Source organism: Macaca nemestrina, chromosome 17 (assembly GCF_043159975.1).
Source record: "Macaca nemestrina isolate mMacNem1 chromosome 17, mMacNem.hap1, whole genome shotgun sequence".
Lineage (NCBI taxonomy): Eukaryota > Metazoa > Chordata > Mammalia > Primates > Cercopithecidae > Macaca > Macaca nemestrina.
The window spans coordinates 8,927,987-8,944,382 of record NC_092141.1 but is presented as its reverse complement, the minus strand read 5'-3'; the positions used below and the strand labels follow the sequence as shown (position 1 = coordinate 8,944,382).

The window sequence follows — 16,396 nt, the reverse complement described above, 5'->3', positions numbered from 1 at the left end:
TTCTCAGCCACACTCATCCAAAGCTGCCTCCTGGCTCTGGGCTCCATGGCAACCAGCAGCTAAGCAGGCCTAACGCCTTCCCAGAGTTCCTGAGGGCTAAGGGCAGGAGCAAGAGCATGACCCCAGCAAGGGGAGGACCAATGGGGGCAGGGGGCAGAGGGCAGCGCCTGGGCTCCATGTGTGGGCCACAGAACCAGGCAGCCTGTTGCTAGGTAACCACATCTCCCATCACTGCCCCAGCGCGTCGTCTTGAGCGGCCCATCCTGTCTCCAGCCACCTTCTGTGGAGTCTCGAACACTATCATCTGTGGGACCCTGAAGGCCGAAGGGAGAAGCAAGAGCGCAGCCAGCACCCCTGAGCCACCTGTGGCTCTGCTACCCACTATTTCACTGTGAAGAGTCAGCTGCCTGGGCTGTGAGGTCACTGCCACCATGAGTCTGGGTATCATGGAAGAGGAAGACCTGGCCGAGTACTTCCGGCTGCAGTATGGGGAGCGGCTGCTGCAGATGCTCCAGTGAGAGTCTGAGGCCTGGCTTGCCCACCCCTCTGTGCCTGGGACCACTCACACCCACCCCATGCCTCATCTTCCAACCTGTCTGTCCCCTCCTCTCCTGTAACCCAGTGCCCCAAATAACCCTGGCACCAGTCCACCCCATCACGCTGGTCTCCACCCCGTCACCCTCCCCAGCTCACTCCTACATGGCCCTCTGTGCTTCTCAACACAACACTCCTTCCCTCGGAAAGGGAGAGAGGCCCCTCTCCTTCCCCATGGGTATCTGTCTCCACGGGTTACTCCCAGCCCCAGCCTATCCCTTCTCAGAATACACAGACCTTTTGTGTTCACATCTTGGACAGGAAACTCCCCAATGTTCAGGGACAGTCGGAGTCCCCATCCATCCGGCTACTGGAGAAGAAAAAGGAGACGAAAATCATGCATCATAATATGCTGCAGAAGAAAAAGGTGGAGACTCGGGGATGGAGTGCAGAGGGGCAGGAAAGGAGGAGAGTGGGCTGGGGCACGGGGAGAGCCTGTAGACAGCCCTCCATTGTCTGGGTGGGGTGGCTAGAGCCAGGAGTCCTCTATGTGGTCTGGTCTCTTTGGGGAGAACAGAAAGGATCTGGGTCTTGGGGGTACCACTGTCCAGGTATGCTCTGCTCTGAGCCAGGCATGGAATAGAAAGTGGGAGGCTCCTACGGACCCTCTTGGGCCTGGGAATGGAGCCTCTGGGGCAGGGATGCTGGGGTCTTCCTCGGTACTCATGTTAGGGGCCCTCCTGACCTCTCTGCTCCCCCACCCCCACCCCACCCCAAAGATGTTTCAGCGCAGAATGGAAACCCTGAACCTGCGCTGGGAGGAACTGGGCGTCAAGGAAGCCCAGCTGAAGGCTCACATCCAGAAGTTTGAGCAGTTCATCCAGGTTTGAAGGGGTGTGGGCAGCCACAGTGGCCGGGGGATCCACAATGCGCAGGTGGGCAAACTACCGCTCCTCCTCCTCGCTTCTGCTGACTCCTCGCCCTGAGTTAAAAGCATCCTTAGTGCTTCAACATTGCCTGGCACCTCCCTAGGCATCCTTTATGTCCCCTACCTGTCTCCGTTTGTAATTTTCCATTTACCTGTCAGTCTCTGCTCCCTCTAGATGGCTGTTTCCTATTTCCTTTCCAGTACCTAGGACATACAGTTTCTCCAGCAAATGAACGCATGGATGAATGAATGAAGATGCTACAGTCAGGACTAAACACTTGGGGAATACAGTGATGAATGGGACAGTTTTAGTCCCTCCACCCGCCCCACCCCTCCATCCTTGTCCTTGCACTGAAGGTCTGGGCAGGGGATAGTTGAAGGACCAGGCACTAGAGTCCATTCCAAGACACCCTCTCTCACTTCAGTCCTTAGTGGAGCAATTTAATCATCTTAAAAGTTCAGATTTATCCAGACCCACTCCAGTTTGCACTTACGTGGCCCTGAAGGGCCTGGTCCAGCTCCGGGAGTGGGTAATGATTGCCGTCGACCACACAGAAGCCTCACTCTGAAGCACCTTCCTTCCTGCTCTGTGCCTAAGCCATGTGGGACAGGAAGTCCTTGGACTGGCACATTCTCCAGAGGTCTAGTTCTTAGCAGCCAGAAAAACACTTATGGAATGGTTGGGACAGAAGATTTGGGCATGATTTCTCCAAATGGCTCTCAGAGGGTCGGTAGCTTCAATTCCCAGAGAGTTTGCTACAAATACAGACCCCAGGGGCTTCCCTTGTTGCTTTCAGCACGTCTGAGGTTGGGCCCAGGCTTCTATAATTTTTTAAAAGCTCCCCAGGCAGTTCTGATGACCAGGTGGATTTGAAAGTCACTGGTTTAGACCCCCTCAGTCCTCTCCTGGGCTTACAGGGCAGCATACAGATCCTCCATGCACCTCCCTCAGTGGCCTCCAAGTGCCACCACCACATACGCCCGTCCATGTGGAATCACAGGAGCCCCTGAAGGGAGAAAGGAGCCACACAGGGCGAGGGGTGGGCTTGCCTCTAATCTTAGGGGAGGGCTCTGCAGAAGAAAGAGGCAGGATTGGATTGATTGCAGTAACTGAGCCTCGTTCTGTCCTCTGGGCATCGAACTGCCTGTTCCATCTCCTCCCTCAGCGGGATGCCAGTCTGAGCTCCTAGGAGCATGCTCTCCCAGTGGCCTTACTCCCCAGGCCCTACGGTACCAGGCACATCGCATCTCTCATCTTCCTAGAGCTCCAGGCCTGTTGCCCCAGCTTGTGAAAGGGAGAGGGGCTCCTGCCTCCCATCTCCACAGCTGGGAAAATGGAAGCACCGAGTACCAAATCGGGAGAAAATTCCCGCCTCCCAGCTCTGGTCTGGGAGTGGTCCTTCTGCTCCATGGAAAATGGCCACCGCTAAGAACAGAAACCACAGAAGCTTTGTCAGGAGGGTTCCCGCTCCCACTTCTGGACTTTCTTAGTCTTCTCAGGGGGTTGAGTTCTTCCAGACTCTGGGCCCAGTGCAATGTAGGTCTTCCCCAGTCCACTCTCTGAAGTCCAGAGCCCAGGAAAGAACCATTTCCCATCTGCCCCCTCTCTACCCCAGGTCACCTCTTTGGATTAAACCTCTGTCCTCACAGCCCCCTGAGCCCCACCCCAGTCCACAGAAATCTCTTCAACCAGGTTCAAATAACCCTGGAGAGTCTTTTCCTTCACCCCTCTTCTGCCCCATGGGTGGCCCAGCAATCTCTGCCTGTTGCCAGGATGGTTTGTGCAGACAGAGGGGTCTGAGGGCACCACCAGCCCCAGGAAGGCCTGGGCCCCGGGAGGGCCGGGAGAGGCTTCCTGACCTGCACCGCCTCCCCCGGCCCCAGGAGAACGACCAGAAACGGATCCGCGCCATGAAGAAAGCCAACAAGGAACGAGAACTCAAGCGCCAGCACATGCAGGAGCTGAGCAAGGGCAAGCAGGAGATGGTGGCGCTGCGGCTGGAGCACCAGCGGCTGAGTGCCAAGCTGCAGGACTACTCCATCTTCAACAAGTACCTAGAGAAGGTGGTGGAGAACTCCGAGGTGAGTCCAAGGAGCCTGGGAGTCCGGCCCTGGCACCTTCCTCAGTCCCACCTCCTCCCCCCCGGGCCCTGGGGTGGAGTTCAGGCTCAGCTGGCTGGGGACTGTGGACCCTCTGGGCCCCACGGGCTCTGCAGGATGGGCACCCTGCTCCGAGGAGATGCAGCCAGCCCTAGGGGGCAGTGGGGAGCAGCTAAAAGAAGCCTCTGGTGAGGCTGGAAGAGTTTCTCAAGGGGTGGGGCCTAGAGCTGTGCCTTTGTGTGTCTGTGTGAGTCACAACTGTGTATCTATCTTGTGAGTTACATGTTTATGTCTACATGTGTGTCCATGGCTGTGTCTGTCTACAGGGGTGTGTGTGTGTGCACGTGTGTGTGCGCGTGTGTGTATCAACACGTGGCCTCCCTGTATCCCTGCGTCCCCTCCTTTCAGCGTCTTCTGTTTACTGGAGAGTAAATTGGGGAGAGGAAGGGAGAGGAGTTGGAACAACACCCAACCCCCTGCAGAACTGGAGTGCCTGGTTTGTGCTGGGCCCCGGGGTTGGTGCTTCACACGGGTAGCTTCATTCAGTTTGCTGGTCAGCCCCAGGGAGAACCCAAGCTGACCATCCCTTCCAGAGAAGGAAATGGAGGCTCCGAGAGGTTAAGTCACCTGCTCAGAGTCTCACAGCTCGTCAGTGAGGAGAGCCTTTGCTTTCAGCCACTCCTCAGTGGGCCCCACAGTGCCACTGACAAGGGCTCTCCCTGCAGTCCCTGCGGCCGTAGCCCAGGGAACTTCTTAGTTCCGCTGTGCCTCTTGCAGCGTCTGACACTGCGATGTCCCCCCAGAAACCCCCCTCTGCCCTCAACTCGGTGGCACCTCCCTCTCTCCCCTACCTCTGCCCCCTTCTTCTCAGGCTCCTCGGGTGGGGGCGCCTCTTCCCAGGTCCTTCTTTTATTTATTTATTTATTTATTTATTTATTTACTTATTTATTTTTGAGACAGAGTCTCGCTCTGTCGCCCAGGCTGGAGCGCAGTGGCTGGATCTCAGCTCACTGCAAGCTCCGCCTCCTGGATTCATGCCATTCTCCTGCCTCAGCCTTCCGAGCAGCTGGGACTACAGGCGCCCGCCACCACGCCTGGCTAATATTTTGTATTTTTAGTAGAGACAGGATTTCACAGTGTTTGCCAGGATGGTCTCGATCTCCTGACCTCGTGATCCACCTGCCTCAGCCTCCCAAAGTGCTGGGATTACAGGCGTGAGCCACCACGCCCGGCCTCTTCCCAGGTCCTTATGTGGTGGGTCCAGGTTCTCTGTCTCAGATCCTCCCCGCCCCCCCCTTTTTTTTTTTTTTTTTTTTGAGACAGAGTTTGGCTCTTGTTGCCCAGGATGGAGTGCAGTGTCTTGATCTCAGCTCACTGCAACTTCCACTTTCCCATTTTCAAGTGATTCTCCTGCCTCAGCCTCCCGAGTAACTGGGATTACAGGCACCTGCCATCATGCCCAACTAATTTTTGTATTTTTAGTAGAGATGGGGTTTCACCATGTTGGCCAGGCTGGTCTCGAACTCCTGACCTCGTGATCCGCCTGCCTTGGCCTCCCAAAGTGCTGGGATTACAGGCATGAGCAATCCTACACTTTTCTTCTGAGCAATGTCCAGAGCCTCCCATGGATGCCACTCATGTCACATCTCCTCCCCCATGTGACCAACAGCCAAGAGGGCCCCTCACTAGGGCAGATGGAGGCACCCGCCCCAGGGGTGTGGATCCATGTCCTCCGAGGAGAGGGGCGACAGGATGCACAACTGTTCACAGTTCCCACAATTTCCATATCACACCATTAACCTAATTTACTCATGCGTGAGTCCCACCTCTGCATTATTTCCTCTACTCAAAGGTGCTACGTACTGTAAGGTCAGGGGTTCATTTCATGGTTGGGGTTTGTTTGAGGGGGGGCGGGCAGGAAGTAAGGAGGGACTACCAGATTAAAACTGCAGATAAATTACAAGATATGGCCAGGCACTCTGGCTCACGCCTGTAATCCCAGCACTTCGGGAGGCCAAGACGGGTGGATCACCTGAGGTCAGGAGTTCAACACCAGCGTGACCAACATGGTGAAACCCCGTCTCTACTAAAAACACAAAAATTAGCCGGGCGTGGTGACAGGCGCCTGTAATCCTGGCTACTCAGGAGGCTGAGGCAGGAGAATCGCTTGAACCCAGGAGGAGGAGGTTGCAGTGAGCCGAGGTCACGCCATCGCACTCCAGCCTGGGGGCCAAGAGGGAAACTCCGTCTCAAAAACAAACAAACCAAAAAAAATTGTAAGATGTGTCTTGAATTCAGAGTTGGTAAAATATGTATCTTAGAATGGAGGAAATTGGCCTGTGTCTCCCCGCTAAGCTTGAGACCCCCATGTTTAACTCATCCCGTGCACACTCATCTCATCTGCTTCCTGCCACCCCCAGGACAGCCCTGCCACTGGCCCGTCCTGTGCTGGTGAAAGGCAGGACCACCCACTCACAGCCCCGCCAGAACTCGGGCCTCCTTGGCTCCTCCCTCCTGCTCAGTGCCACAGCTATCAATCCGCAGATCTGGTCTGTTCTGCCTTGGAAGTATTTCTGGAATCCAGCCCCTGCCCCTTCCTCATCCAGGCCACCAGTGGTACCTCGTCTGGAGTTCAACTCCGCGTCATTCCTGACCAGCCTGTTTGGCATTCCCCCCACCCCCCTCTCTTTCTCTTTTTTCTTCTTTGTTTATTTTGTTCAAAATACTTTAAGCATACTGGAGAGTATAGAGACACACATAACAGCAACCAAGTACTCATCACACAGCTTTGCTAAATCTTCGTATTTTTCCCATCTGCCCCCAGTTCTTTTGTCTTAAATCAAACACTACCGATAATTGAAATCCAATAAATGAAATCCTTTGTGTCCTTCCAAATCTTATGCTTCTTCATCTCTCCTCAGACATCAGGAGTATCCCACTTTTAAAAATTCTCCTCATGCTTGTGTTTATTATTTTGTAACATTTTGTAACATTTAACTTTTTGTAACTTTTTATTTGAGTATTCTGCTGTCAAAAATTGTCAAATAGCCAGGCACAGTGGCTCATGCCTGTAATCCCAGCACTTTGGGAGGCCAAGGTGGGCGGATCACGAGGTCAGGAGTTCAAGACCAGCCTGATCAACACAGTAAAACCCTGTCTCTACTAAAAATACAAAAATTAGCTGGGCATGGTGGCGGGTGCCTGTAATCCCAGCTACTCTGGAGGCTGAGGCAGGAGAATCACTTGAACCCGGGAGGCAGAGGTTGCAGTGAACCAAGATGGTGCCATTGCACTCTAGCCTGAGCGACAGAGCTAGACTCCATCTCAAAAAAAAAAAAAAAAAAAACCTCAAATCATGCTTCTTTTTATTATTTTGTCACATTTAATGTTTTGTAACTTTTTATACGGAATTTTTTAAGCATACACAAAAGTAAAGACAATAGTCTATTGAACACCTGTTGCTCATTACCTGATTCTAATAACGATTAATTCATAGTCATGTCCCCCACACTTTCCCACCTCTGCCATTTTGAAGCAAACAATATATTTTCATCCATTTGTGTCTCTCTGCAGTATGTATCTCTAAGAGATGAGAGCTCTTTTTAAAATAACTACAACACCATTGTCACACCTACTATAAAATTGATAGTAATTCCTTAACATCAAATATAGTATCATTTATTGCACAAAATGGGCCAAGTGTAGTGGCTCATGCCTATAATCTCAGTGCTTTGGGAAGCTGAAGTGAGAGGATCACTTGAGCCCAGGAGTTCAAGACCAGCCTGGGCAACAAAATGAGACCCCCCAACTCTGCAAAAAATTTTAAAAAAATCAGTCAGGATTGGTGGTACACACATGTGGTCCCAGCTATTTGGGAGGCTGAGGCAGGAGGACTCCATGAGCCCAGGAGGTCAGGGCTGCAGGGAGCTGTGTTTATGCCACCATCCTCCAGCCTGAGCAATAGAGTGAGACCTGTCTTTTAAGACAGATTATTGCACGGATGCTTTTTGTACAGTTGGTTTGTTCCAATGAGAGTCCATATAAGGTCCTCACACTGCCCTTAGTTGATATGCTTCTTAAGCCACACATAAAACAGGTTATATCGTATGATTCCACTGATGTGTTTAAAAACAGGTAAAATTAATCTTTATTGATAGAAGTCAGAATACTGGTTTCCTCAATGGTCGAGGGAAGACACTCACTAGCAACCTTTCCTCATTTCTTTGCTAGAATACTACCGTAAAGAAAAGGACTTCATAAAGAAACCCTTTCCTTCATCAACCATTTGATTACTACGTGGGTCTCACAGAGAAAGTTTGTTAAACGCTTTATTTAGTTTTCAGAATAATGAATTGGTTCTGTAGCACTGACCTGTAATGCTTCTAGTATCCTTATGAACTTAGGGATTTTTAACATATTTGATATGTTTTCATCCCTTGCACTTATTCTTACTAATGTTCAAATCATCTCATCTTTGGGCAGTGGGAAGCTCTTCGATTTGGCACCTAAATCCTTTTGACATCAGCATTAAGTTTTAGAGGTGTGTTCCTAGTAACTCTGATGTGGTCCATTTATTTGAACTGTGGTATGCTGTTGCACTGTGTGCCAGATAAACTTTCAGAAATGCAGACGTGAATTGTCTCTTTACTTCTTAAAATCCTTCAATGGATAAAGTCCACACTCCTTCCCAAGGTTTACTGAGCTTGCTTGCTTGTTTTCTTTTTCTTTTTTCTTTCTTTCTTTTTCTTTCTCTCTCCTTTCTTTATTTCTTTTTTCTTTCCCTTCCGTCCTCCCTCTTTCTTTTTTTTTCTTTTCCTTCCTTCCTTCCTCCCTCCCTCTCTCTCTTTTCTCCTCCTCCTCCTCCTCCTCCTCCTCCTCCTCCTCCTCCTCCTCCTCCTCCTCCTCCTCCTCCTCCTTCTTCTTCTTCTTCTTCTTCTTCTTCTTCTTCTTCTTCTTCTTCTTCTTCTTCTTCTTCTTCTTCTTCTTCTTCTTCTTCCTCTCCCTTCTTCCTTCTCCCTTCTCCCTTCTCCCTTCTTCCTTCCCTCATTCTTTCTTCTTCTTTCTTCTTCCTTTCTTCTTCTTCTCAATCTCTCCCTCCCCATCTTGAACTCAGGCTACCTTGAGCATCCTGAACAAACCACCCCATATTCCATTCATCTTTGCCCAGGCTGTCACCTTCACCTGTAGCACTGCCTCACCTCCCTACACCTGCTTTTGCTGGCTATCTTCTATTCATACCTCCCATCTCATTTCAGCCACCCTTTCTCCCAAGAAACCTTTTCTGGCTGTTCCTACCTCCTTCAGTGCTGGGCTGTGTGGCCCTTCCCCAAAGAGGCATATTTGGGGAAAGGCCAGCAGGGCAGTTCCCAGGACATGCATCCATCACTGGAGATGTCATGAGATGGAGAAGGTGCTCGGGAAGTTTCCCCTGGGTGGCTGAAAGGCACGCTTTGATAAGCCCCTAGGAAGGCAACTTGGCATCACAGAAATGGGGTTCGTGCTGCCTTCTAAAGAGCGTGGGTTTCAGGACTTCTGTTCCACTGAGTGGGACCTGAGGGTTATGGCTGGACTGGCATGATTCTGGACCAGGCTGGGGGAGGTGAGCTGAGTCTGGCAGGCCACCTGCCCCACCAGCACCCTCTCCAGCCCCTGCTTCTCCCTCAGCAAATGAATAACTACCAGAGATGACCAACTTGAAGGTTTTCCCAGAGTCCCGTCCTGCCCCATCCCCCAGTCATAGGGAGGGCTTTTCTTGCTGTTGTAACTGACTGTTTCCTTGTCTGTCTGTCCTCCATGCCACCCCTCAAGCTGTAAGCTTCCTAAGAGCAGAGTCTGGTTTTCCTATCTCCTGCTATTTCCCTAGCATTTAGCACAGCTCCTGGCTTGTAAGTGGTTCCTGGTACAATCTTGTTGAATAGGAAATTCTTGCCTCGGGAGACGTTGCAAATTGCCTTCCATCAGCAATGATCAACCTGACTGTGCCTAGAACCACCTGGGGATCTTTTGCAACATTCAGATGCCAGAGACCACAGAAGACTTGTTTACTCATCCGAATCTGCGGGGGTGGAGACTGGCAGGTGTCCTTTTTAAAGCCCCTGCAGGTGATTCTCACATGCACTTAAAATCGAAAATCCCTGGCCCAGTTGTACATCCCTCTGCCCAACAAATGTACCATGGCCCATACAAACCCAGGAGAAGCAGGCGGCAGGACCCCAGCGTCCCTCACAGCCTCTGGCCATGACCCTGGCCAAGGGCTTGCCTGCCCAGGTGTCCAGGTGTCCGGGCATTCCAGGCTGGGGGTCGGCAGGACTGGGTGGCTCCCTCAGGCCCCCAGGGCTGGCTGTGCATTGACCTGAGCCCCTGACCACAGTTCGAGGAGATCCATGAGGTGATCGCACGCTACAAGACACTGGTGAGCATGCACCATGACCTCATGCAGTCTGCGCAGGAGGGCCAGGAGAAGATTGAGCGCGCCAAGGCCCGGCTGGCGCGCTACATGGAGGAAAAGGATGATGAGATCCTGCAGCAAAACAATGAGCTGGCAAGGCTGCAGATGCGCTTCGACCATGCCCGCAGCAATGTCATCATCTGGGTGAGGGGCCCGGGGCGGGCCAGGGGGCACCTGGGCACTGGGTGAGTGAGGGCCCTGAGCATGCATACACACACACACACACACGCACACACACACACACATACACCACATGCTATGCTCATGCCCCGTCCTTATCCCCTCCCCAGGAATCTCGCTGGGCACACATCCAGAACACCGCAGCCAAGAAGACGCTGCTGCTTGGCACTATTAAGATGGCCACGCTGAACCTCTTCCAGATCGTGAGCAAGCAGCTGAAGGAGGTGACCGAGGTGGCCCTGGAGGACACCCACAAGCAGCTGGACATGGTAGGAGGAGGGGACAGGTACTGGGCCCATAGGGTCAGCTGGGCCGAGGAGGTTGCCAGTGGTTGGGTAGAAGAATGAACCCGACAGAGCAGCAGAGCAGGGACTCTCAAAATTTAACAACATCAGGATCACCTGGGAGGGTGAGCAGTCTTACTGGGCCCCACCCCCAGAGTCTCTGACTCAGTGGATCTGAGATGAGAACCCAGGAATTTACATTTTCAGCAAGTTCCCAAGTGACACGGCTGGTTCGGGAACTTTGAGAACCGTTGCATTAGCAGCAAAAGCCTTTTTAGCCCCAGTCTAGAGAGCAGTAGCAGGAACCCACTATTGAATCCATTAGTTGTACAAAACAGCCTTATTAAATTCTAGTGAGATACTGTGGCCTGCTGAAGGCTTGAGCTTGAGACCCACACTTTGTTAAAAGGAGAAACTGGGGCCGGGCACAGTGACTCACACCTGTAATCCCAGCACTTTGGGAGGCCGAGGTGGGTGGATCACCTGAGGTTGGGAGTTCAAGGCCAGCCTCAAAAAAAAGAAAAAAAAAAAGTAATTGACTGAGAGACACTTTCCCTACTTTAAAAAAAAAAAAAAAAAAGTGAAACTCATGAAATATACACAACTAGGAAAAAGGAGTTCCCTAAAACAAATTATTAGCCTACATTTTAAAGCATGTTTGAACAGAATTATTTTATAGCCCAAAGGAGGGCATTTGTAAGCAAGTGTGTTCTAGAAGTAGCAATTCTCATCGTTTCGCCTTTACATGCCTACAGTTTATCGAGGACTCCCAGAGAGCTTTTCTTTATGGGATTGTATCTATTGATAATTGCCATCCTAGACATTAAAACAGAAAATTTAAAAATATTTGTTTAATTCATTCATTTTTAAATAATGATAAAAAGTACGTTAACAGAAATAGCATTTTTTATGAAAAAAAGTTTCGAAAGTGTTTTGTGAGAAGAGTGGCATTACTTGCAAACTCCTTTAACGTCTGGTTTCACAGAGGACAGGCAGGCGCTCACGTCCACTCCTGCGTTCATTCTGTTGTGACAGCATGTGTCATGAAAACTCGTCTCTGGAAAATGCCACTGTGTACTCGTGAGAGAATAAGAGCGACAAAAGGCAAATAACATGTTAATATTATCGTAAAAAGAGTTTTGGCCTCAAAAACCCCTGTCCCCCAGAATAGGGTCTACAGAGACTCCCAGAAATCCTCAGGCCCCTCCCCTTAGCCTCCCAGAGGTCCTCAGGCCCTTGCCCTTAGCTGTTGTAAAGAAAGATGCAGCAGGAGTGCCCAGCACGGTGGCTCACACCTGTAATCCCAGCACTTTGGGAGGCCGAGGTGGGTGGATCACCTGAGGTCAGGAGTTCGAGACCAGCCCGGCCAACATGGTGATATCCCATCTCTACTAAAAATACAAAAATTAGCCAGGCATCGTGGCAGGAACCTGTAATCCCAGCTACTCGGGAGGCTGAGGCAGGAGAATCGCTTGAATCCGGGAGGCAAAGGTTGCAGTGAGCCGAGATCGTGCCACTGCACTCCAGCCTGGGTGACAAGAGCAAGACTCCGTCTCCAGGTTCAGTGGGAGATGCCGCCCTCCAGCAGCTTACTCCCACAGGCACATCTCCTGCTGAGACCATAGCTTCTAGTCCATCCACTCCAAATTTTGAGTACCTGAATCCCTCTCGATTCACCTCTACAGGAGAACTTCAGATTGCCCAAAAGTTATTTGAAAATATCTCACTTCATTCCCATAGGAGATGAACCTACTCACGGAAATACACATGACCAAGTAGCCTAAAGATTTAAAATTGAGGACCTGGGAAAGTACAAGTTGAAATCAGAGGTCAAGGATGGAGAGAAATACAGACTGCCCTTGGTTCTTAAGGGTCTTAGACAGGGGCTCTGAGCTTGTCGGTAACCTAATGAAAAGCCACCTGCAGCTCTTATACCAGAATAAGAAAATATAAGGTTTCCTCCGAGACAGCGCACCTTTTCCCGGCACTTAGTTCTCACTGAAATTTCTCGATGAGCCTTCATTCACACTATGAATAATGTTCTCAACAGCTTCCCTGCAACCAATGCAGGCACTGGCTTTGTAAGGCAGCTGCTTATACAGAACAAGGAACGTGGTACACAGGACAGCTTAGGAAAAGCGATTCTGCAGAAGACCAAGTCATTTGAATTCCATAGAGCGTGTCATGGAAGGTTTGGCATTATCCCTGAAGAAAAGCCAAACTATCTGAACAAGCACTTTCCAAACTGAATCCTGAGATATTGTGTCCTGGGGGAATAAAAGGACTCCGTAGACTACTACATTTAGAAACTCTAAATTAAACGAAGATAAGTTTAAAAACACAAAAAGGACCTGGAGTCTTTGCTATAGTTCTGTGCCCTGAGATGCTCCCAGCAGACAGCGTTTCTAGAACTGACTTGACCACAGAACTCCTTTGGGGCACGTGACCACTTATGACAAGAACATAGCTCAAGAAATGCTGACCTGTCTTCTCTGTCATCTTGGGAAAGCCACTTTAATTCACTGACTCTCTGTTTTCTCATTTGCAAAATGGGAATGATACTGGTAATGGTAACAGTATCAGCAGCTGACAGTCGTCGAGAGTTTTGGACAGTCTGAGTAGTTCCATCTTCAGAGACAGCCTTGAAAAGGAGAAGTTTTAGAACTGAAATCCTTTAATCCTTTTTTTTTTTTTAATTTTTTTTTTTATTTCAGATTCAGGAGTGCATGAGCAGGTTTGTTTTTTGTTTTGTTTTGTTTTGTTTTGTTTGAGACGGAGTCTCGCTCTGTCCCCCAGGCTGGAGTGCAGTGGCACAATCTCCGCTCACTGCAAGCTCCACCTCCTGGGTTCATGCCATTCTCCTGCCTCAGCCTCCCAAGTAACTGGGACTGCAGGCAACCGCCACCATGCCCAGCTAATTTTTTGTATTTTTAGTAGAGATGGGGTGTCACTGTGTTACTCAGGATGGTCTCGATCTCCTGACCTTGTGATCCGCCCCCTCGGCCTCCCAAAGTTCTGGGATTACAGGCGTGAGCCACCGCGCCCGGCCAAGCAGGTTTGTTATGTAGGTAAATTCACATCACAAGGGTTTGTTCTACAGGTTATTTCATCACTCAGGTATTAAGCCTAGTATCCAATAGTCAGTTTTTCTGATCCTCTCCCTCCTCTCACTCTCCACCCTCAAGCAGATTCCAGTACGTGTTGTTCCCCTCTTTGTGTCCATGTGTTCTCATCATTTAGCTCCCACTAATAAGTGAGAACACGCAGTATTTGGTTTTCTGTTCCTGCATTAGTTTGCTAAGGATAATGACCTCCAGCTCCATCCATGTTCCTGCAAAGGACATGCTCTCATTCTTTTTTATGGGTGCATAGTATTCCATGGTGTATAAATACCACATTTTCTTTATCCAGTCTACCACTGATGGGCATTTAGGTTGATTCTCTTTGCTATTGTGAATAGTGCTTCAGTAAACATCCCCATGCGGCCAGGCGCGGTGGCTCAAGCCTGTAATCCCAGCACTTTGGGAGGCCGAGACGGGCGGATCACGAGGTCAGGAGATCGAGACCATCCTGGCTAACACGGTGAAACCCCGTCTCTACTAAAAAATACAAAAAAACTAGCCGGGCGAGGTGGCAGGCGCCTGTAGTCCCAGCTACTCAGGAGGCTGAGGCAGGAGACTGGCGTAAACCCCGGAGGCGGAGCTTGCAGTGAGCTGAGATCCGGCCACTGCACTCCAGCCTGGACGACAGAGCCAGACTCCGTCTCAAAAAAAAAAAAAACAAACCAAAAAAACAAACAAAAAAAACACCCCCATGCATGTGTGTTTATGATAGAACGATTTATATTCCTTTGGGTATATACCCAGTAACAGGACTGCTAGGTTGAACGGTAGTTCTATTTTAACTCTTTGAGGAATCGCCATGCTGCTTTCCACAATGGTTGAACTAATTGCACTTCCACCAACGGTGTATGAACGTTCTCTTTTCTCCACAACCTCAGCAGCATCTGTAATTTTTCTGACTTTTTAATAGTAGCTAGCCATTCTGAGTGAGATGGTATCTCACTGTGGTTTTGGTTTGCGTTCGAACTGATATCTTAGAGGCTGTCTGGGCCAATCTTTTCTCCCTCTCTCCTTATTAAAGATGAAGAAACAGTCCCAGAAAGATGGAGTGATTGTCCCAGAACCATGACGGGGGCCCAGCTAGGTCATCTGACTTCTGGAGCAGTGCCCTTTTCTGTGTCACGCTGACTGCGTGCTCTTTAAAACAGAAGCCAGTGAACAGAGTTCACATTCCTTCTCATGACTGAAGGTTATCATGATGAGCATCAGCCCTGGGTTTCGAGTGCACGACCACATTGAGGGTGGTGAAGTTGTGGAAGGCGGTCTGCCCACGCTGACAGGACCCTGCCTGCGAAATCCTTTTCACCCACTAGCCTGCTTGTGACCCTTTCTTTCTTCTCCCTCCTGCTCGACTCTCAGCCTGGACTTCATACATCACCAGGTCTGCCTCCGGGAGTTCCTAACTCCATCCGTTTGTTGCTTCTAATTGCCTACACCTGACACTCAATTTCACCTCAAAACATTGTCATATGAGAGAAAGTGGCCTCCTCAAGAAGTCAGTCATGGCCGGGCCCAGTGTCTCATGCCTGTAATCCCAGCCTTTTGGGAGGCCGAGGCGGGTGGATCACTTGAGGTCAGTGGTTCGAGACCAGCCCGGCCAACATGGTGAAACCCCATCTCTACCAAAAACACAAAAATTGGCCGGGCATGGTCGCAGGTACCTGTAATCCCAGCCACTCAGGAGGCTGAGACACAGAATCGCTTAAACCCAGGGAGCGGAGGTTGCAGTGAGCCTAGATCGCGCCACTGCACTCTAGCCTGAGTGACAGAGCAAGACTCTCATATCAAAAAAATAAATAAATAAAAATTAAAAAAGAAGTCAGTCACAGGAAAGCAATGGTGAACTCTTTAAAAGTGAATGCCTGGGATGCTCCGTCTTGGGACGGGGGAGGCCTCTGGGGGGCGGAGTTAACTCTGGGCTCCTTGCCTTTCTAGATCCAACAGTTTATCCAAGACCTGTCAGACATCTGGGCAGAGGTGAAAAAGAAGGAACAACAGCAAGTCCGGGTTTAAGGAGGCAGCCTGGTTCCAGAATGTCCTGAGACAGAGGTCGTAAGAGAAGAAGTCGTGAGCCTGCGGTCCAGCCAGTCCAGCTTGGGACCGACGCCCGCGGTGCCTTCCTGCTGAGGAACACCTGCTTATTTTCCCCCCTGGGCCTCACTCTATCCCTGAAAACAGTGAATGTTCTAAGAAGTTTGTTCTCAAGTTCTCTCTAGCCCTTGGTAGTTTATTCATGAGGAAGAGTGTAGCGATGGGGGGACCCACACCACAAGCACTCACTCTCAAAGCTGGTCACCTGGGCTGCCTGGGAATCAGAAACCACATCTTAGGCCTGGTGTCCCCTCGGCTTTGGGCTCACACACAGTCAGTGTGCAGGTGGGCAGCAAACCAGTAAGGTCAGTACAGAGGACTCTTCTGTCATCTACAACTTCAAATTTTTATTTTATTTTATTTTATTTTATTTTATTTTGTGATGGAGTTTTGCTCTTGTTGCCCAGGCTGAAGGGCGAGGCACGATCTCAGCTCGCTGCAACCCCTGCCTCCTGGGTTCAAGCGATTCTCCTGCCTCAGCCTCCCCAGTAGCTAGGATTACGGGCACCCACCACCACGCCCAGCTAATTTTGTAATTTTAGTAGAGACAGGGTTTCACCATGTTGGTCAGGCTGGTCTTGAACTCCTGACCTCAGGTGATCCACCCGCCCCGGCCTCCCAAAGTGTTGGATTACAGGCGTGAGGTGTTTCTAATTTGGGTGCAAAGACCCACTTAAAACTACGAAGGCAGCTTCCCAGGTCAAAGCTG

The 16,396-nt window shown here is 50.4% G+C and overlaps 1 protein-coding gene across 2 annotated transcripts; it reads left to right on the top strand.

Annotated features, from left to right (window-relative positions):
• The first annotated feature begins 203 nt into the window (after positions 1-203).
• On the top strand, positions 204-15,801 carry LOC105474151 (coiled-coil domain containing 42). 2 transcript variants are annotated; one of them, XM_011728608.2, is made up of 8 exons: positions 225-514; positions 856-961; positions 1,314-1,418; positions 3,347-3,544; positions 9,481-9,663; positions 9,933-10,154; positions 10,301-10,459; positions 15,532-15,801. In XM_011728608.2, the coding sequence occupies exons 1-8, from the start codon at positions 432-434 to the stop codon at positions 15,607-15,609; spliced, it is 1,134 nt and encodes a 377-aa protein (XP_011726910.2). In that variant the 5' UTR covers positions 225-431; the 3' UTR covers positions 15,610-15,801. The 2 variants fall into 2 exon arrangements, with proteins under 2 accessions (XP_011726919.1, XP_011726910.2); XM_011728617.2 differs by lacking the exon at positions 9,481-9,663 and having other exon boundaries at positions 204-514.
• Positions 15,802-16,396: the final 595 nt, after the last annotated feature.

Bases quoted from the DNA above. Each gene is read 5' to 3' on its own strand.
- LOC105474151 (XM_011728608.2), top strand. From the start codon at position 432: ATGAGTCTGGGTATCATGGAAGAGGAAGACCTGGCCGAGTACTTCCGG. The intron at 515-855 runs GTGAGAGTCTGA...CATCTTGGACAG, and splicing joins CGGCTGCTGCAGATGCTCCA to GAAACTCCCCAATGTTCAGG. The intron at 1,419-3,346 runs GTTTGAAGGGGT...CCCCGGCCCCAG, and splicing joins AGTTTGAGCAGTTCATCCAG to GAGAACGACCAGAAACGGAT.